The 21121-nt window shown below is 39.8% G+C and overlaps 1 protein-coding gene across 4 annotated transcripts; it reads right to left on the bottom strand.

Moving 5' to 3' along the window:
* Positions 1–385: 385 nt before the first annotated feature.
* On the bottom strand, positions 386–20884 carry pla1a (phospholipase A1 member A). Of its 4 annotated transcripts, none has more exons than XM_015022286.1 (11): positions 20409–20884; positions 15280–15496; positions 13803–13980; positions 9824–9932; positions 7354–7455; positions 6960–7052; positions 6605–6787; positions 4960–5049; positions 4764–4869; positions 1878–2033; positions 386–830 (listed from the first exon to the last, which is right to left on the bottom strand). In XM_015022286.1, exons 1-11 carry the CDS (start codon positions 20473–20475, stop codon positions 740–742), a joined length of 1392 nt encoding a protein of 463 aa, XP_014877772.1. In that variant the 5' UTR covers positions 20476–20884; the 3' UTR covers positions 386–739. The 4 variants fall into 4 exon arrangements, with proteins under 4 accessions (XP_014877772.1, XP_014877771.1, XP_014877775.1 ...); XM_015022285.1 differs by having other exon boundaries at positions 9824–9935; positions 20409–20882; XM_015022289.1 differs by having other exon boundaries at positions 6605–6769; positions 20409–20881.
* Positions 20885–21121: the final 237 nt, after the last annotated feature.

Here is a 21121-nt window from a genome sequence, read left to right as displayed (position 1 = left end):
AAAAGAATAAAACAATTACGGGGGCCAACATTTCTCCATAAAGCTGATGTATGCGTGTGCAGTGAATGTTTTCCAAATGTCTTCTGTGCATATGTTTTCTTTTTTAACAAGATTACAGAGAGTGTGATGATTGTACAATCCAGACTTGTGGCGCTCACTGACTGTAAATCACTATGAGGGCCTTAAAATATCTTCAAACAGCATGCCGGCTGTAACGCCGACTCAAGAACTATTTTGTGTTGTTTTTTTTCCAGAGCTAAAAATGTTTCCATATTTGACTGTAAGAAAAGAAAAACACTACCTTTTGGTCTGTTTTTGCTCTTTTTTTCCCCCTCATCCTCTTTTAGAAATGTTGCTACCTTGAAAAACTAAAAAAAAAAAAAAAAGACAGTGATGCTTTGTTTATTGTTGAAGGTGTAACTAAGAAAAAGACAGAGTTATACAGTAAGTTTCACCTTGTAGACATTTTCCGGAGACAGAACTCGTCTTTTAAGGGCAAATTAATCATTTCATTCAGAAATGAACTCAAAACAAAACCCAACACTAAACTGAAAATCAGATGTATTGAATATCCAAGTCACCTAAATGTTTCATTACCTCAAAACCCCACTGGCTTTTCTCTGATCCAAACAAGGTGACGACGATGCAAAACGGTCTCCATGGTAACAGGCTTATGTCTAATTTTTGACGTGGCTCCGGTGTTATTTCTGTTCACTGTCCTCGGCGTGGACTCGAAGTGTCATGAAGTGCCGCACACCTGCACGAAGTCGTGCGACCAGGGAACTCCCCGCCTGATGTCGATGTCGTTCACACACAGCGGCGCCTCGTGACTGGCAGAAAAAACAAACAAACAAAAAAAAACAATTCTTTAAAAATTTACTGAAAATGTTTGTAAATTAACACCTGTAAGCAGAATTTCCTCGCTCTTCTAAACCAGGACAGAAACTATTGAAATATTTTGTTGAGAGGCTTTTCCACTTCCTCTGGAAACGTTGGAGAATTTTATGTTAATACTGCTGTAAGTGAGCCTCTCTTTATTCACGAGTGAAAGTAAATACACCCACTTCCTATTGACTAAACAGGCAAAAAAAAAAAAAAAAAGCCATAAAAAATACTCATCAGCACAACTGGTAACTTTTTGCCATCCTCTGATGGAGTGGCGCCCTGGGCAATTGCCATATTCTGATCTTAAATCCATCCTAAATGCATTTCTTCTTATTTCAGTGACAAATATTTAACATATTTGGAGATTACAGCATCTCCACATCTTCCCCCAACAAGTTGGACATAATTATGTACGTTGACGTTTAAAACACCCATCAGTCCTCTCACTTTTAGTCACACACTGAAAAAACACAAAACCAAGTATTTTTGGTTTAGTTTCTTGTGCTAATATACCTGAAATAAGACAAAACTAGCTTATAACTAACTTTTCAGCAAGAAACAGGAGCTTGTTTTAATCAATAATTCCTTAATACTAATTTAAAAAATGGCTGTTTCCACTGGCAGATTATTTCACTTATAACAGACATTTTTTCCATGTTCTAAGTGAAATAATCTGCCAGTGAAACATGTAATTTTTCCATCAATATTAGGGACTTATTCCCTTAAAACAAGCTCATGTTTCTTGCTGAAAAATTGCTTGTAAGTCAGTTTTGCCTTTTTTTTAAGTCTACTAAGATATTTGAACTAGAAACTAAACAAAAATAAATAACATTTTTCGTTTGCTCTGCAGAACTTGGAATAAGAAACAATCTACTAAAAGTATGTGACCTGCATTGTTAGCATAACCTACGGTCAGTAAAGAGTAGGACATCGTCTCTGTTCATCGGACGGCAGAGAAAGCTAAAAAGCCGGCTTGCTGAAGGCGCACCAACCTGCGAAGCGGCAGCTCCGAGACGCACACAGACTTGACGTGGATGTCTCCCTGCCTGTAGAGGCGAGCGCCCGTGTTTCTCAGCCTGATGGAGTCGATCTGGCACAGGGCCACCGGGTGAGCCAACACCGTCCTGTACACCGTCGCTTCAGTCTTACTGCCGGAAACACAGAGAAAATAACGCCACCAAATGTCAGTATTAAAAAGTTTTTGAACGTTCAAAGATGTCGCTGTTTGTGTGTCTTTACTTTGTATAAATTCAGATGAACTGCAGGCTGAAGTCAAACGTTAGACCAAGAGGGTAAAGGCCTCGTTTTAAGAACATTAAGGTTCTTGAAACAACTTCTACAAGAGTCACAGCAGCAATTAAAAAATAATTTTATGAACTATGAAACTGTATTGTATTTTTACATAATTGACAGTTTCATTGAATTTTACACTCTTCTTTTAGATCATTACTCTGAACTGATCCATTTTTCAGTTTAAGTCATTGGGACTCTGCATCGTACCTGTAGTTCACATGTAAATGATGATCAACATCTTCATAAAACAACAGTTAGAAGCTTCATAAATCAGTGTTTGGAAAAACCACTTTGAATCATTTTTTGGAATTGGAGCCATTTTGTCCGGGCACCTCTGGGGCTAGCCGTTAGCTTTAGCCTCTGGGACCAACTAATGAGGATTTATGCTGAATGGGGACAACGAATTGGCAAGGCACTGTTCTTCATACGCTTTCTTATCCAATCTTGCCAAGAAAGCTATAAAATGGAACGAAGGTGACACGCTGGAGTTCTACACTGTCTCTTTAAAGATAAAAAGTATGAACAACTTAAAGAGACAGTATGTAACTTTTATAAAGAATATGTTTTTTACATGTTTGTTGGAAGTGTCACCATGTCATGACGGTATAATATTAGCAGATAAGACCAATCTACTCCTCCTCCTCCCTGAGCTGCTACTGCCGCCTGAAGAAATGCACCAAAAACAACCAATCACACGCATGTCAAGATCCCGAGCTTTGTCTGTTGTGTTCAAAGAAAAGCCGAAAGGTGGGAAAAAAGAAACTCCCGGTGAACTCCAGTGTACTCGTTCGGAGCTGCTTGTGCTTTCTCAGCAGTCCTGCCTCGGTTTGCTGCACCTGGCCGGAGCCGAGCACCTCTCGGCTCAGAATAGAAGCTCACCCTTCAGGGAGGAAACGCATGCAAAGAATCTGCTTACGAGCACATTGGTGAGGCAGCTGCATTACTATCCATCACCCACGGCTAAATAAAGTGGGGGGGGGAACAAGTCACACTGATATTTGGACTACTTTATACTAAATTAATGTGTTTAGATTTAACTGCAAGCACAAGGGGAGTGTGGACGAGTTTTGTTCCAGCATGCATCAGTCTAAAAAAAAAAACGAATGCGTTTCTTTATGTTTGCGTTATTTTTACCTGAGGTGTTACGCTCAGTTTTTAGAGGGAACACAGGTGGGCCTGCTTGTTGTTATATTTGCCTGAAGAATGAAAATCATGTGGATTCAGGTCAGGAGCCTCGAGAAATGCTAACAGGAGGGAAACGAGACGTCAGCGACTTGGATGTTGGTTCCCAGAGGTTCTGTCCTCCAAGCGGAACAGCTGGAATCTTGTAGAGAGGGAGAGAAGGAGGGAGGGAGGGCGTTTACAGGCCGAGCTGTGCTGGAGAACAGCTCAATTAAAGGGATTAGCGTCTGCCAGATGAAAGGCGTCCACAGCAGAGTGATAATCTCACCGGGTTAGAGCTAATAAACCAACAGCCTAATCTGAGGCTGCAGTAAACACCGACTCCGGGAAAAGAAATATCGATCAAGGCTGGAAAAATATTTCATTTCCGCACATTTAGATTCTTTCAAAGTGAAAACTGAATTGGTTTTTAATGCTAGCTTATCCGTGAACGGGATTCACTTTGGTCCAGTCATGAAGACATGAGACAGAACGTGTAAAGTTTCAAATGAAGATACATCTGTGAAGTATGGACGACTCTAACAACGCGTCCCAGTTTACTGAGCGTCTATCAGGATGAAGGGTGTCTTAAGTCTTACATGTGGTTGATGTATAAGGACACATTTTTTATGACAAATTAAAGTCTTCTTAAAAAGGAAAAAAGTAACTTAAGATATGCCTTTTATTAACTTTTAACTTTCTTTTTCTCTCATCCTAGTTTCAGTAGAAAGTAGAAATATATACATGAAGGTGCTTTTACTCAGTAGCAGATTTAAGCACACATTCATTATGTATTTTCCATGGATATACTATCATTTTATAGCACAATCAAGCACATTCAGTTGTTATAAAAATGCTATATATATTAAACATGACTTAAAAGATTTTGATCTTGTAATTTTTTTAATTGGGCCTCTGTCTCTTTAAGAAGCTCCTGCTCTCTTTGAAGCTCCGCCTACAGGAAGTTATCACAACATGGATCCTCTATTAACCCTTCAACAACATTTTTACCAGTGTTTAAACGTCAATTTTTTATAACACCACCTTTTTAAAGTGAACTAAATACATCAAGTATATTTTTAAGACTGATCCACATTCTGCTCTTCTTATGTTTTTCCTTTTTATGTTTTGAATGTTTTCTTCACTTTGCGATCGGTTTCTCCAAATATTTGACTACTTTGTTCATTTTATTAAAATACTGGATAGTTCTTGGTGAGTATGTAAAAAAATATATATTTTTGAAAATGTTCTATTAAAAGAAAAGGTAAAATTTTTCAATTTGATCATTTTGGCGCCACGGCCCAAACTACACGCCACCAAAAGAGTCAGGAAGAAGAAAGATTAAACCTCTGGGCCACAATAGCGTAAATAAGTGGCATCAGTCTGTGATGATCTGAACTGGAGGATAGTTAGGTTGCACCTACAGCCTGAAGTGATGCTCCGTTCCCTGGCTCCACGTCGTCAGCGTCACCTCCACCTCTGCGCTCTTATCCAAGGGGGAAACTTCCAGCGTCAGCAGGATATGATGCGCTAGGCGAGAAAAGTTAGATTTCATTTCATCGAACGTTTAATCTGGTTGACTGAAGAGCTGCAGAATGTTAGGAAAAGTTCTGAACGTACCACAAAACGGTGCCGAAGAAGTAGTGAGGAGGAAGACCTTCTGCTGTTGGGGAACGGGCGACGTGGCTATCCCGCTCTTTTCCTGTAAACCTGCAACACACAAAACCAGCACTACTTACTGCAGCTGGACGTAATCCAGAGAAATAACAGAACAGAGAATAGAAACATAATTTATCCTCTGAAAACGGGGAAATTTCTGTGCGGCAAAGTGTCAGGCAATCACAGCACACAGACTCACACAAAGACTGAACATGAAATATTTATAAAAACAGAACAAAACATTAAAATATTTTACAGTAAGGGCGCAATTTCAACAGAAATATTGTGAAGTTATAAAAAATAATGTACTCCAGGCCAAAGGAATGTGCAACTGGGTCAAAAAGTAGAAAAAAAAAGAAAAAGAAAAGGTGCTGATGAAAGCTGCAATGTGGTAAAACCAGAGCTGCAGACCGAATCTGCTGGTGTTAAAGGATATATGTAGTCGTTGCTGTTATTTCATGACATAAATTATAATATTCCTCAAACAGGCAGTAAGGTTTTCCATTTCTGTGTTGTGATTGTAGATGTGGTGTGTAACTTTTGGGTACAACCTCAAGCCCAACAGCTCTGATCAAGGATGCAAATTAAATTTCTTTACAGAAACTAATAGTGTTGATAAAGTCATCAGGCTTTACAAAGGACTGGTAGGGCAGTAGCCCAGGGCTTCAGTTTAATGGGGGCATAAAGATTTTTATTATTATGTTTTTTTCTTTTTAATGAATGCCTGTTTTACATTGTATTTTAATTTAATTATTTCAAACAGACAAAAGTAAAAGCAAGAAAGAAGAAAAAAATTAGAACAAATGATCATGCCCAATTGATATGCAATTGGGCATTATCTGTTCAAAAACAAGCAGGTAGAAAATTTTATGTTAACTTATATGAATTGTAACAAAATGTGATTTTAATGAAAAAACACTATTCAAATATTTGAAAATTGTCATTTTTGGTGGAATAAAATGGTTCTATTGAAGTTTTATACATAAATTGAACCTATGATGGACCAGTTTATGTATAAAACAACATATTAATATATTATAATTTGCATTAAACGAACTAGAATCAATGCACAGCTTCAGTTATTACAGTTAGACAAATCAGGCCTGAAGCCTGGGAGAAGTGATGAACTCTGACCTGAACCTTCAGAGACACATAAAGACAGTCACAAAGTCGGCCTTCTATCACCTGAAGAACGTCTCCAGGATCACTAAAGTCCCAGTAGGAACCAGAACCAAACATGAAGAAGCAGCATTCAGTGTTTATACATCTGTTTTGCATTCAGATAAATGCAAAACAGCTGAAACACTGATTTCCTTTAAATCAAGGCCCCTGTTTAGTTGACTTTTATTGGAAGTAACCAGAACTTTGATCAACATTGATTAGTAATGATGATTTTGATGATGGTATTTGAGGAAAATACAATGTTTATTCCTTGTTACATAAATGGTGACTGTGTGATGTTTTTATGATGTAAAGCACTTCAAACTGTCTTGCTGCTGAAATGTGCTACACAAATTCAAAGCTTCTAAGACGGGTTTCTGATTTTATTTTTTACTTTTATGCTTCATAATAAGACCAAGTGCGACAGACTGAGCAGAGTCCTCACCTATAGCTGGACATCTGCCTTTGAAGACCCCGCAGTCCACGCAGCTTCCCTTCAGGAAGTCCTCATAAGAGGCGCACGGGATCCCCGTCAGCTGGCACGTGCCGTTAAGCGCGCTCATGTAGACGTGCAGCGCCCTCATGTGGTCACAAATCACATAGCCGTACACTGGAAACAGTAGAAAAACTGACAACACACAGGAGCCGGATTTCGACAGACAGTAGATCAAAATGAGAGGGGAGGAAAAGAAATGTAAATAAAAACTCCCCCCTCAGGTGAGAGGCTGTTGACTTTTACGACGACGTACTGATGAAAAATTAGGTGGAAAGTTAACAAAAAAGGCTTTTCAATAACCCACTTGAGGCAAATCTGGAACGAGCACATCCAGTCTGGTCCATCCCACCGTTCAGGAAGAAGTCCACATGACCGACAGGAATAGAGATGCCAAAGTCTGGCAATAAAAAAAAAAAGAGAGAGAGGGAGAGAGAGAGAGGGAAAGAGAAATACTGGCGAGACTGAAAAAGACTGAAACAAATACTTAAGACGTTACAGTTTCCATGTCTTCCTTCCAACAAAACGTCTCATGGAGAGCTAAGGTAATAAACCAAACTAAATTATGGCATTTGGAGAGACATTAAACGTAAGAGGAATCAGGAGATTTTACATATGAAGCGCGTAGTTTAAGTCTACAGACGGAGGCTCGCTGCATCCCGACCCAACAGTAAGGAAACGTGAGTGGAAGGTGGACTCACGATCGGAGTCGGTGTGGATGGCGTCCACAAACAGAGCGTCGGTGGGGTCCAGCCGGTCGGAGGTGTCAGCCCCCTTAAACATGGGGCCGGCGGGGTCGAGACCTGCGGGACCAGGCGGACAAAAAAACAGTCGGGGAAAGTCCAGAATTTGTTTCTGCACATGGCTGACGGCTTTAATCTGAGAGCCTGAGAAGCTTTAGATGCAGTGAAGGTCGTCCTCAAGGGAGCAATAAATGGAGAAAGCAGTTCTGATGAGAAGAACTGGACCATTTAAAGCCTCATTTCTAATGTATGAATGTTCGGTTACGAGGAAAACAGGAACAAGAATGTTCAGTTTCGACTTTTTGGTCACACCCAAATGTTTCAGACCATCCAAGCTTACAATCAGAGTACTTTATCTAGTAACAGAATAAAGCAACCCAAAGTCGTCAGACTGCATGTAGGAGAGCAACCAAGCAACAGGTTGAACAATAAATCAATAACAAGATGTACCGCGACACATGCAGCTATAGGTGTATTCCTATGTCGATAGAAAATACATCTGATAGAATATTCAATGTTCAATAAATAGAATAGTCACTGATCTCCCATCTGGAACCGCACGGCATTCTGGGGGATGTAGGCGGAGGAAAGTCTTCAGCTGCTCAATCTCTCACATCAACTAACTCGCTCACTTTCTGGTTACCTAGCAACTCACTCACTCTTTGGTTTCCTAGCAACAACCTGTTCAGTAACTTGCGCAGCAGCAGTTTCAGGTTTCGCCACCATGCCTCATAACTGCTTGAAAATGATAAAAAAATAAAAAACGTGTGAAGTGAAAACTGTGGATAAAAGAGGAAAGATCACAACACCAGATTGGCTGTTTTTTTTTTAAAAAAAAGAAACTAATCAATAATCACTGATATCGACTGATACGAAACGCTTATATCATGATATGTTTTTCAGCCATATTGTTATTGTTATAACTGATGATGAGTCTCTTAATTTGCTCTAGATTAGAAAAGTCTTTAGTTGGTTTGAAGTGAACAACACCAGAGAGAGTTCAAGCATAAGCCGCCTGTGTTTTGGTCATGATGCTGTTTTCATGTTACTTCTTTAGTGCTCGGAAACTTTTATGTTGTAAATGTATGACTCCATTTATTTCACCTGGATATAAATATGGCATGGTGTAAAGTTTCATTTCTCTGAGCAACTTTAATAACAGGAAAGACACAAGAACATAAAAATAAAGTCAGGCAACCGTGCATCAAGCAGGAAACGCCTACAAAGAAACAGCTACTTGTCTAAATGTATATCAGTAGTCATAAGAACTATTAAAAATATCTAAAACAACCGGAAGAAGTTTATCTTTCCAACACAAACAATGAATAGGATGGGAGGAGAGGCTTAAAAGCATCCAAAGCTTCAATCAGTCAAGTTAAACAAACATAAATCTGACACGTCTTTAGTAGGGATTCAAATATGTAGAAACTTTTCTGTCTTGAAATTAAGCTTGATAACTCAGATAAAACCTGATTTTAAACATAAATGCTGGATCCTCATGAAATGATCCAGAGGAAAGTGTTTTGAGTTTTGAAAGATTTTTTTTTTTTCCCCAAAATTGAATTTTTATGAGCATTCCTGATTTTGACGTGGAACAATTGTAAATAGAACATAGAAAAGGAGGAGTACATTTTAGCCAAAAAACTCAGAGATTTTGAGGTTAATCTCAGACATTTTCTGGAAGAAATTTTCTGAGCTCTTGAAGTTGAAAATGTTTGACTTATGGAGATTAGAATTTTTCTTGATTTTTCTAGAAATTTTCCTCAGATTAAACATTTCTGAGACTTTTTTTTTTTAATTATTTTTATTTTGGATCTTCAACTTTTGAAGATCCAAACTTTCCATGTTTTTTTTTCTGGAGAGTTTCTGAGATTGATCTCAAAATTTCAGAGTTTTTTTTATCTGAAATGTTCAACTCTTGGAGCCTCCAATACTTCCTTGTTTTTCTCTAGAAAATGTCTTGTTGGCTGAATTTTGCTCCTCCTTTCCCCTCATCTACAACAGCCCTAACATGCCGACGCACAGAACACATTTAAGCCTTAAGTGCTAATTTTTCTATGACATTGTCACCTTTTTCTTTTTATCCCAGCATAAATATTTTCAGGCCAGTGTCGGTGATGCCTCTGAAACATTCAAACTGAAGCCGATCCTCCCCAGTCAGACAGCAGGGCCTCTCATGCTCCAGCAAACAGCGGCGCATTTTCCTGTGGGCTGCGTAGATCATCTGAAGAGCTCTGCTAATCTCCTAATGTCATCCCCAGGCTGAGGCTCTTCTCTGTCTGACTGCGGAGGCAGCTGGAGGACACCAGACACTCCAAGCAGCAGCTCCCACAGGTTGCTTCTCCGTGGATTTATAAATCAGAGGAGCAGAGCTGCAGACGGGTCACTTCCTGAGCTCGTCAGTCAGGAACGAGCCCCGCGGATTCACCTGTGATTCTTCCGATCTTCCCCTCGAACATCGTCCCCACAAAGCCAGCCACATGGGCTCCGAGGCTGACCCCGATCAGGTGGAAGGATTCCAGTCTGCAGCCGTGTTTCTGCTGAAAACAAGAGTTTTACTGCCAAGTTACCGCTATAAGCTACGGAAGATATAAAAGAATTTGGGCTTTTTTTTTTCTCAGAATCCTACAACGGCGTATTACGGATATTACAGACAGAAAAAAAGGAGAACATTTCTGCCAGATAACTCAGAAATTTTGAGATTAATCTCAGAAATGTTCTAGAAAAAAAAGGGACATTTCTGAGTTTGAAAAGTCAAAAATATGGAATTGGTCTCAGAAATTTTAGAGAAAAAAACTTGGAAATTTCTTGGTTTAAAGGTTGAACATTTTTGACTTTTGAAAATTTCCTGGAAATTTCCCCTTTTTTTCTAGCAAATTTTCAACTTTTCAATCTCAAAGATTTCCACACTTCTTTTCCTCCAAGATTTCTGATTAATCAGGAAATTCTTGAGTTTTTCTTAGCAAATTTTCCACTTTTCCAACTCAGAAATTCCCATGTTTGTTTCTCAAAAACATCTTGGATCAAAAATTAAAAAATTCAGAGCTTTTCTAGAAAATGTTGTACTTTTCAAAATTTTCTCGCTTTTCCTAGAAAATGTCTGATCAGTTTTTTTGTATATATGTTAATTTTTCTTGTAGAAATGTACTATTATTCTATTTTTCGTATCTAAAATGGCCTGAATATGACGCTGTAGGACTCTGACTGCAATCTCAAATTCCTGACTTTTTTTTCTCAGAATCAGAATCAATAAATTATTTATGCAGCATCAGCCAAACCAAGTCTTAAAACTCAGATTTATCAATCGCTTTCAGTGTGAATAAAATGCAGGTCCAATAACGAGGAGAATATTTGAGTTGTGATGTTTTTGCTAACAACATAATTGACTTGCATCAAAGAATGTTTGGTTATTTACTTGGATTTTGACGTAAATGTACGCAGAATTAGAAAGCTGAGTCTGAAGTCAGACTTCTTCTTTCTTTGGTTAGTGGCTTTAATCTTCTTCCGTTTGCTTCATAAAAACATTCACTTACAAAGCCATAAAGTTTAAACCCCATATAAATAGTTATGGCTGTTCCGCAGAATTTCAAGGAAAAAATGATAAACTTGTCGAAATAAAATTCCCTCCTCTCGCTCTTTTTTTTTCCCATCTGCCTTCCATTATTCACGACAAACCAGCGACACACGATAAAGAATTGCAGGAATGTCTTAAAACAATAACGCGTTCGCCTGCTTTGTTGCTCTGCGGTGAGAGCAGAACGCTCCAAAATCAGCACCGTCCCGCTGAACTTACAGGTAGTAAATAGGGCGAGCCGCTCTCTCCGATATTATTGATGGCCTTTGCTGTGAGCGTGTAAAACACAGCCGGGCAGAGGGAAGGACAGGCCCTCAAGGTCATGTTTGCATCAATCTGTGGAGCTGGGAAGGTCAGCCTGACTCCCATTCTGCTCCGATATTCTTTCCTGGAAATCTCTGGCTGCCGAGGCGCCTTGGCTCCAGCCGGATTATTGTTTTGGCTGCTGCGGGGAGTGAACCCGTGAGATTCGCTTCCACTATCTCTACCTATATAAATCTCCACGCTTCTCTTCTCACGGTCATGTTTTTTTCTTTTTTTGTGTGTGTGTGTTTAAAACAAAAGCTCTTCCTTGGAGCGGCGCAAAAAGTATTCGCACCCTTGAGCTTGATTACATTCCTTTACAATCTCATAAGTCGACGTCTCTTCTAAAAACACGATTCCGGTGAATCCGGCCTGACCTGAAACAAGAGAGAAGTTTGGTCTGATTTGACGTAGGCATGCTTTGAGTGTTTTTGTTATCCCCTAGTTATTGCTACAAGCATGGCATTGCATCTGCATGGCTTTGTAAGCAGAGGAGCATACAGTATTTATATGTGATATCTCTAGATTAGGACTCGTGCCACAGAGTTCACCAAAAAAATCTGAGATATTTGGATGAGGCAGCCGGTGTAAGCTGGAGAAGGAGGCAGAAGTCAGAGCTTTTACTTAAAGGCATGCGTGTGTGTTTTGTTTTTTGGTTGTTTTGTTTTTTTCACACAAGCCATCAGTGGCAATTTTTGGTATGAGCGCAATGGCTCACTGCCCAGGGCGTAATTGTGTCAGGGGAAAAAGAAGACGAAGGAGGAGTACACATTATCTCATTTTTTATTTTTTTTTTATAATAGCTTATTGTCATTTCCATACAACTCAAGCTGTGTTTCTATCCACAGTTGGATCATTTTCGGCTGATCCCAGTTTTCCTGTGTGGGCCAAAACTCCCCGTCTGGACGGAGATACAGAACGCCGCGCAGTCAGACCACCAGACTGAAAAAAACGTATTCATCCCTGCTGCTCTCTAGTCCAGGCCCACACAGTCAGGACTCGTATGGACTTATGCCCGTCACGATAACCGACTCTCCTGAACGATAAATTCCCTCCAGAATTGATCGCGATAATCGATAACATTGTTGTTTTCAGACCACGTTCTCAAAGATCAACAAACTTTACAATCTGTAAACAAAATTGTCCTTCAAGAAAAGGGACTAGTTGAGTCTGAAGACTTTTATCATCCAGCTTTTGGTAGAAAGAGAAAAACGATAAATCATGCAAGTGGAAATTATTGAGCTTGTTTTAATTTATCATGCGATGAATTAATTATTGTGACAGGCTTATATGAACTCATCTTTGATTTTCTTGTGTGATTGTTTTGATGTCTTTGCTGCTGTCTGTGCAACAAGTTGCTCCTAATAAAGTTCACTTGACTTGTCATGTGAATTTTGAGCAAACTTTTAAAATGTTACGAAAAAACAAACAAAAAAAGAAAGGAAAATGCAAATTAGGCGTTTTTCCATCTACTGGCGAAGCATAATTTCATCAAATGTTGAAGGAATTATGGAAACTATCACAGACCACACATATCAGTAAAATGAAGAGACTCCTCCCTTCTGAACTGGAGGTTTGGACTTTGACATTTTCAGATTTTTGTGCCTGCAGTGAGGCACAGACCGACCATCGGCTGGGAAAGTTTGCTACGGCCGAATGTATTCGGTAAACATGTTTCCATCTTTGCTGAGGCGCATTAACTCCTCCTCAGAAATGCTGGAAACCAAGAGTAACTGAGGAAGTTATTTTGAGTTTTGCTCTTTCCTAGAACCTTTTCTAATGCTATATTTCAAAATGTGCGCAGATGGAAACAGAAAAGGCATCCCTCAAGCACTGGTGGAAAGCAAACCAGTTCAAAATGTCTTCCGCTGCTTATGGCAGAGGATCCTGTAACCTATTTTTACACCGTTTCTGTCTGTTGGTTAGTTATTTCTTGTGCAAATGTTTTCTTCTGTCAAATGTAATTTTTTTAAAGTAAAAATAAAAGCACACATTGTTCCGTTAATAGAACTGTGTGTGCCGACGTCTGTCCTGTGAACATTGCATAGTGAGGTGTTTAGTTTCTTCTGCTGACTTGTCTTAGAACCAAGGATGAAATGTAGCCATACTGCTAATTCCTGCATATTTACGCTGCCATGAACTCTGGGTAACGTTGATTGAGGTGCACTGTTTGAAACAAATAAGCTACATTACAGGAAAATATGACCAAAGATTGTCAAATTTATGCTGTATCTAATTCAAGATTCAAACTTGGTGTTTTATTAATAAGCTACTGCAAAATTTAGACAGACAGACGTCTGCAAGTTGAGACAAGCATGAAAAAACCAGAACTGTAAATCATGTCAGTCAAATCTGGTTGGAATTACTTTATGCCGATACGAGATTCTTTGAAGCCCTTTGAATTTCTGAAACTGATTTGTGTGTGTGGGGAAAAAAAGAAAATAAATAAAAACCTGCTGGCTACGTTCTCTGTAATTCTCGCCTCGTTTCTTTTCATCTGTCACGCACCAGCATGTGCAATCCCTCTCACCTGTAGCTGGTTGACGAGAACCGAGATCTGCAGGGCCACCTCCTTGTAGTTCTCCACCACCAGATTGTAGGCGAAGGAGGCGCCGTAAATCCAGTCCACCACCACCACGTTGGCGTCCTGAGCCCCGAGCAGGGCCTGGGCCAGGTCCGTAACCCAGGACGGCTTCCTTCCCAGGGCGCTGCGGGGCGGGGGGTTCGGTTGGGTTTGGAGCAGCAAAAACAGACAAGGAAAAGAGTGGAGTTATTGTTGGAACAGAGGCAGCGGCTCAACTGTGGTCCATGAAGCAGAAACGACAAAAAAAAAGGAAATTAAATAAACCATTGAAATGTGGTTTTAGATTTGCCAGACTGTTGTGATAAGGGCGTGAGTTGAGCGGTGTTACGTTTGTCAGAAGTTTTGTTCTGTTGGTTTGAGAACTTTTGTTTCTCTGCCATGTTTACAAGAGTTAAAAGAAAAAAAAACTAAACACACAGAAACCTTCGAGTCAGTCAGCGGAAAGATGTGTAAACAGTCTTCCTCTCTGCCTGAGTGCTGTAATCGAAGAACAGAACAGCTGTTCAAAAGTGTGTCACCACAGCTTTTATGAGCCTGGTGGGTTAAAAGTTTGGTTTAGCCTCTAGATGTTTTCCAAGCTTTTAATAATTTTCTTCTTCTTAATTTCAATTAGAGGGACAGTATTATGCAAAATCAACTTTTTAGGATTTTATTCCCTCATCAAAAACATACGTGGAGCGTTGCCTTGATTCTTTCATTCATGTTTGAGAAATCCTTTAATCTCCATGGCAACCATTGAGCTTTGCAAAACACCTGGGTGGACGCCGACCCACCTTCAAGGAGCAGATCCTCCTCTGAGCTGCAGTTTACAAGCGTCCGCCTCACAGAGCAGCCCTCCCCTACAAATCCCCCACTCAGCTCCTTCAGACTAGCCAGCAGCGATTAGCAAACACCTGCTGCGCTCAGTATAGAAGCTACTTCTCAAGGTAAAACTGTTGCTAGAGGGCTAATAGAGGAGCCATGCTGTGATGACTTCCTGGAGGTGGAGTTTCTGACAGAGTTGGAGTTTCTTAAAGAGACAGAGGCCCAATTTCAAGACGTTAAATTAGGACGTAAATTTTCTTTTAAGTCATATTTGATATAGAGCATTTTTATGACTTGATTGTGCTATAAAATGGCACTATGTGTCTGGAAAACAGACAATACTGGCCATTTAAAGTTATAAAAAGGAGCTGATTAACCATTTTACTCCATCATGTGGTTGTGTGGGTTTGAGTGAATAATAACCATCTTCATATTTAGATCCTTATAATCTTTGAGACAGATAAAATAAGATAAAAACTTTAATGGAAATCTTCCTTTGGCTCTTCAACCATAAAAATAAAACCCATTCATACGATCACATTAAGCCTAACTGCACATATGACACGTCGTTCTGTTCTCCAACTCAGAAAACCTTTTTCTGTCTGAACCTCCGACTCACCTGAATCCATGGATGATGACCTTCGTCGGACGGGATGTGTTAAAGTAAGACGTGGGCTTGCCGACGGAGTCCTGGTCGAACTTTTGCGCGCAGTCCGGGTTTCTCCTGGTCAGCAGCAGATACTGGACTTCCACCCTGACCCTCTGCTGGCGGTACTCCTGCCATCTGGTGTTGTTGAGCTCAGCGCACTGACCGTCCTCCTGAATCTCACCTGAAGCTTGATGGACAAACACAAAAACATGCTTTGCTGCTTTAGCCACTTAGATTTGAGTATTTATATAGGTGTTTGCTGAAAAAGCCTAAATTTGACAGAAACTGCTTGAATGTGTTTGTTCCCACCTGATTTTGTTTGATTTAACATTTTATTATTTTTTTTTTAATATTTGTCATACTTCCCAATTACATTTCTTTTATTCTAGCTGTCTTGACGTTTTAAGAATGCTACAAAAATAGCAGTTCTGAGCTACAAGAAGAAAATCCCACGATGGTGTCCTAAATGCGTGATTAAACATAATTAATCAAGGCTATATTTGGCATGAAAGTTGACTCCAGAGCAGAAAAATGCATTGCACTTGTATTGGACCATCAACTCACACCAACCCAGAGATCGCCAAGGCAACGTTGCCCTGGTGCTAACACCAACACACACCTCTTGGCCATCAACCCCCAGACCACTGAGTGATATATTTAACTGCAGATCGGACAAGCCCGGATTCACTCTGTTGGTTTCAGTCAGAAGCAGAGCTCCTTTCCACATAAGTAATCTGATGTTTACATTTCCAAATTGTTTATTCTTCCACATCTTCGGTTTTGTTTTCTTGGCAAACGCTTCCGACTGCAAGTAGCATGTGGGATCTATTTGTATCCATGTCAACATTTGTACCACCACCAAAATGCATTTGCATTTAATTAGCATTTACTAGTTCTACCAAGTCTCAGAATAGGTAATGCATTTTACAGTGAAAAGTAGGTCATGAAAGACATCTGTGTCAAAGAAGGAGTAAATTCTTTGAAGTAAAATTTAAGGGTTTTAAGCAGTTCATGTTGTGAGGGACAAATAAAAATCAACCACAGCCTCCCTGGATAATGAGCAGATTTTTGCAGAAACAATGAGCAACAAGAAACTCAACGTGATTAGGATTCAGCTTCGGTGTAAATGCTGGGAAACAGGCACGTGTACGGACACAACACCGGATTGTAATTCCGACCACAGCTGTGCCTCCTCTCCTCCAGTTTGCACCAGTGAGATCTCTACATTATGTTCGTTACATCTTTCCACAGACTTCAGAGGGACCAGGTAATGGTGTAATGTGTCATTGCCGTGACAGAATAATAGCCAGTACACTTTTATTGCTGAATTTATTTTTCTCCAGCGAAAAGAGAGCTGACCGTCTTTCAGTTTTAGGGTTTTTGATATACCTCTGCTGCCTAGTCTATTAGCTACACCTGTTGACCCACTGACTTTGAATCTGGCTCTTGGTGCCGGGTGCTGGTCAGAGTATTTCTGAATCTACTAGGATTTGTACACAACCCAGCTCAGATTATTTTTTCAAATAATGGGTAGGAAAAAATAAATAAATCAATCAATCAATCAATCAATCAATCCAGCAAGCACCAGTTGTATGCATGGGCGGAAATCCTTGGGGGGGGGGTAAGAGAGGGATCTGGACACCCACAATCTTGAGAAAGTCAAGAAGTGTCCTAAAAGAAATCTTTGTATTTAAACAATATCCATATGAAAAGGTAAAAGAAACAAAGAACAAAACAAATCTGCCTTTCATCAAAGAAAGAAATAAGATTTAATTTTTAAGTCCCCCCCGCCATTGTTAGAACAATGGTTCAGTCCAACTTACAGAAAGAACAACAGCATCAGAGCCGCTGAAGTGAGGAGCTAGCTGCTAGCTGCTAGCTGTGGCGCTGCAGCACTAACAAAAAACCCTCCAGTAAGTAAATACTTAAAGCAAAAGACACGTAACACGTTTTATTTACTTTCACTGCTCAATAGGAAGAAACACATTAACAATGAAATCGTTATGCCTAAATCAAAATTAGCTAAACTGGCTACATTGCTTTGATAAACGTAGCTTTTTTCCCCCTGTCGAAGGTAACCAATATTTCAGTCATATTTGTCTCTCTAACTCTTGAGAGTTTTAACCTGGAGCGGCTGAACTTTAGCTGACAGCTCTGTATGGGATCCAGAGCAGAGGGACTACTGCAAAGCAGCTGACAGTAAAAAAATAAATAAAGTATGCCTTTATTTCTTACCATCTTCAACCTTTAAAACAGCAAAATAAAATCTGAATATTTTTCTATAACAACCCTAGTGCTTTCAACATTAGGTTTAAGTTATGATACCCCCCCGAGATATTTATTATTTCTACCTACTTATAGATTCCCAGCCATCCAGGATATGGAAAAGCCAAAAAACCTTTTTTTTTTTTTTAAAGCAACTTAACAACTTATAACTTAAATAACACATAACCTCTATTGAGAGTTCCTACAACAAAACAATATTTATTAGACATAAGTGGAGTTACTCAATAAAACTTGTTTTTATTTAGAAGCTTAAATTTTTGTAAAGGTGTAGCAGAGATTAGATCAGTGACACTGAACCAAACTTATATCTAAACATCATTTGAATCTTAGTTTGGCTTATATGGGTCTCAACAGTTTGAGAAAAACACGTTTGATGTGCATTGCCACATTGTAAACTTTTTAAACGACATTTTACTTTACATTTCAGTGTAACTTGAACAAGCCCCTAAAATTGCTCTTTAAAAAAAAGTCACAGTTTATTGTCCCCCCCAATAATGAAATCGGATTTCTTCCCTTGGTTGTGTGGACAAGAGTGTCTTGTCAATGTCAGAGGAGAAAAAGAGAAAATTGTTACATGTTAAAACGCATTTTAGCTAGTAAGGTCAGAATTTGGTGTAATGGCCTCAACTGACACAGCCATTCATTTCCTATGGAGCTTGCTCGGTGAGGATACCATCGTAAAATTGTAATTTCGAGTTCGTACAGGTAAACTTACACACGCGGCTAGCGACGCGACAGAAGAAAGTTGAAAAATGTCCAACTTTTGACGCTTCCGCTGCTGTCACTTCCGCCTTCCGCGTGCTGGGTTCGCCCCTAATGGCGGGAAACTGTTGCTTTTCGCTGTCGGTCGTTGTTCCGCCGGTGTTGAGTCCATAATAAATTTGTTTAAGCACCACAGCCTACCTGAGTTTCGTCGAGGACCAGGACAACGCAGGTACAAATGCTGTAATCACGTAACTGGCTGAACATAATGACGTCACATCACTGCTCATTTTGAGCACCATAACACAATCAAATAGAGTATATTTGGGATGGAGCTAGAGAGTTGCATCATAGATATATGGAGCGACACTTCTAGAGTAAATGTTTAGTCTCATAGTGTCAATATGGAGCAAAATCTGACCAGTGTATCCCTCTCTGTTCAGTCTGTTGTTAAGTCTCAACAAATTTCATTACCATGTAAAAGTTCATTACACACAGAGTGAAATATTTCAAGACTTTATTTGTTGTAATTTTGGCAATTATGATTTAAAGATAATGAAAATACAAAATTCAAAAGGCAACACAATCAGATGTCCAAAAGAGAGACACTGACACCTTTTACAGGGAAGGTAAACCACAAAAGTTCATCCTTAAAGAAGCTGGTTGTGCTGCATCAGAGCTTGTTTGTAGGACTCAGTGGGAGGAACGAGTGTGGTAGAAAAAGTTTCACCAGCAGCAGGGAGAACCGCAGCCTTAAGAGGATTGTTGAGCAAAATCCATTTAAAAATTTGGGGGAATGTCACAAGGCTGGAGTTGATGCATCAAAAGCCACTAAGACATGAATCCTCAACATGGGCTACAAATGACACATTCTTGTCAAGTCACTCCTGAACCAGAGAGAAAACTTCTGGGATTCTAGAGCACTTCATGCTTCCCTCTGCTGATGAGCTGGATGGAGATGCTGATTTAATTGTACAGCAGGACTTGGTACCTTCAGTGACTGTACTGGTGGTCAATTGGCCTAAAACTACCCAGACATTTCACTCCATGCTGAATAGATGGGTTATATATTCAAGAGGAAGACGAGAGACACCAGACCCAACAATGCTGACAACCTGAAGGCAGCTATGAAAGCAATCTGGGCTTCCGGTTCATCCCATCAGAACCATGGGCTGATCGCCTCCTTGCCAAAGACATCCAACCAAGCATTGAGAAATTAACATGCTTTTCAAAAGCCTGACATTTCTGTTTCACTTTTCATTAATATTCTAAGTTCCCGAGGCATTGAAATTTGGACTTTTCTCATCATTAAGCCAAAATGATCAAAATTACAAAACATTACGAAATATTTCACTATGTGTAATGAATTTATAAAGTGAGTTTTGCTTTTTTAAATGAGTGGCAAATAATATATAATTTTTAAAAAAAAATTTAACAATGTCCTAGTTTTATAGTTGTACCCTCATTAGATGCATCTCTGCTTCAACATTCTTGAATTACAGCATTAGGTTGTAAGCAGGACTGTAGAACCAAGGACACGACTAAAGGTGGCAGGGTGGCGGCCATCAAGGCCTGGGGTAAGACATGGCCTCCCTCGACAATTCACAACGTTTTGAAGAAAACAAATCTGGAAGGGCAGCTACAAGAATCACAAGACATCATAATTATAACAACCAAAGCCCCCTGTCTGGATTAAATGATCATAAGATTATTCAAATATTGCACAAAGAGTACACCAAAGCTTCAAGCTACATCTTTTTTTTAAAATCTCTGTTATGTTTAATTTAACTTTGCTTGTGTCATACAAACTAGACTGTTAATACAGCATGAAGAAGAAGACGCAATTAAATCATTTGGGAAAACTAAAACAACAAAACATAGACGTGCATGAAATACATACAACTGTATTCAAAAAAAGAGGTGCACTTTCTTTTACCATGACTGTCTATTTACATAACAGGCACTGACTGCTTGTTCTCTAAGATGAGGCATTTTAAGCTCATTGGTATTTTCCCCATTTAAATCCTGCAGACTTGCAATTTCTCCTAATGCAAGAAAACATCCAAATAAAGCCTCACTGAGGACGTTTCTAGCCTAAAGAGACGACTTACCCAGCACCTGTGATGAGCTGTAGACCAGCAGAATGCTGAAGAGAATGGCTTTGTCCTCCCAAGGCATGTTTTGTTTTTTCTTTTTCTTTTTGGTAAGTGAGCGCTGAACCAGGCCAGTGGCTGCCAAAGAGCTTTAGTTAGAGCTTAGCAAGCCTCAGCTGCTTGGTGGACGGAGGGAGGAAATCCCAGCTCTGAAGCCTTGGAACAAATCTCCGGGCTTTTAACTGGAAGCCAGCAGGTATGAGGCAAGAGAAACAAGTTGGAGTTTTTGGTGGACTACGTTTCTTTTCTCGTGAAGATCCAGTTAAAGCCCGTGTATCTCCACAACAACTCTCTGCCCGTCTTTCTTTCCCCCCTTTATGCTAATCCCAGCCTTCACTTTTACTGGTGGCCGGTTTGTTTTCCCGTCTTTCATCCGCCCCTCTGCCCCCCGCCAAGTCTGTGTTTTGTAGTGAGGCACCGACTAGTTGGAGGTCCTTGCCTGGTGGTGAATCCATGACCTCATTTGTGTTCAATGGCTGTTTGTTTAAAAATGCTGGACTCTGGCCTAGCTGCCCACTGCTTTGTGTGGTTTCTGCGGTTTGGAAGAAAGCGGAGGAGGAGCGTCTGAGAAAGTGAGCTGAGGTCAAGCTCACAGAGAGACGGGGAGGAAAAGGTCGATTGCTTTACTTGTCTTTCAATATCTAACTCCCTTATATAATTCATTCTTTCTT

The sequence above is a fragment of the Poecilia latipinna genome, unplaced genomic scaffold (assembly GCF_001443285.1).
Source record: "Poecilia latipinna isolate Pla-1442-1.1 unplaced genomic scaffold, P_latipinna-1.0 Scaffold2971, whole genome shotgun sequence".
Classification (NCBI taxonomy): domain Eukaryota; kingdom Metazoa; phylum Chordata; class Actinopteri; order Cyprinodontiformes; family Poeciliidae; genus Poecilia; species Poecilia latipinna.
This window is presented reverse-complemented; position numbering and strand designations above follow the sequence as displayed.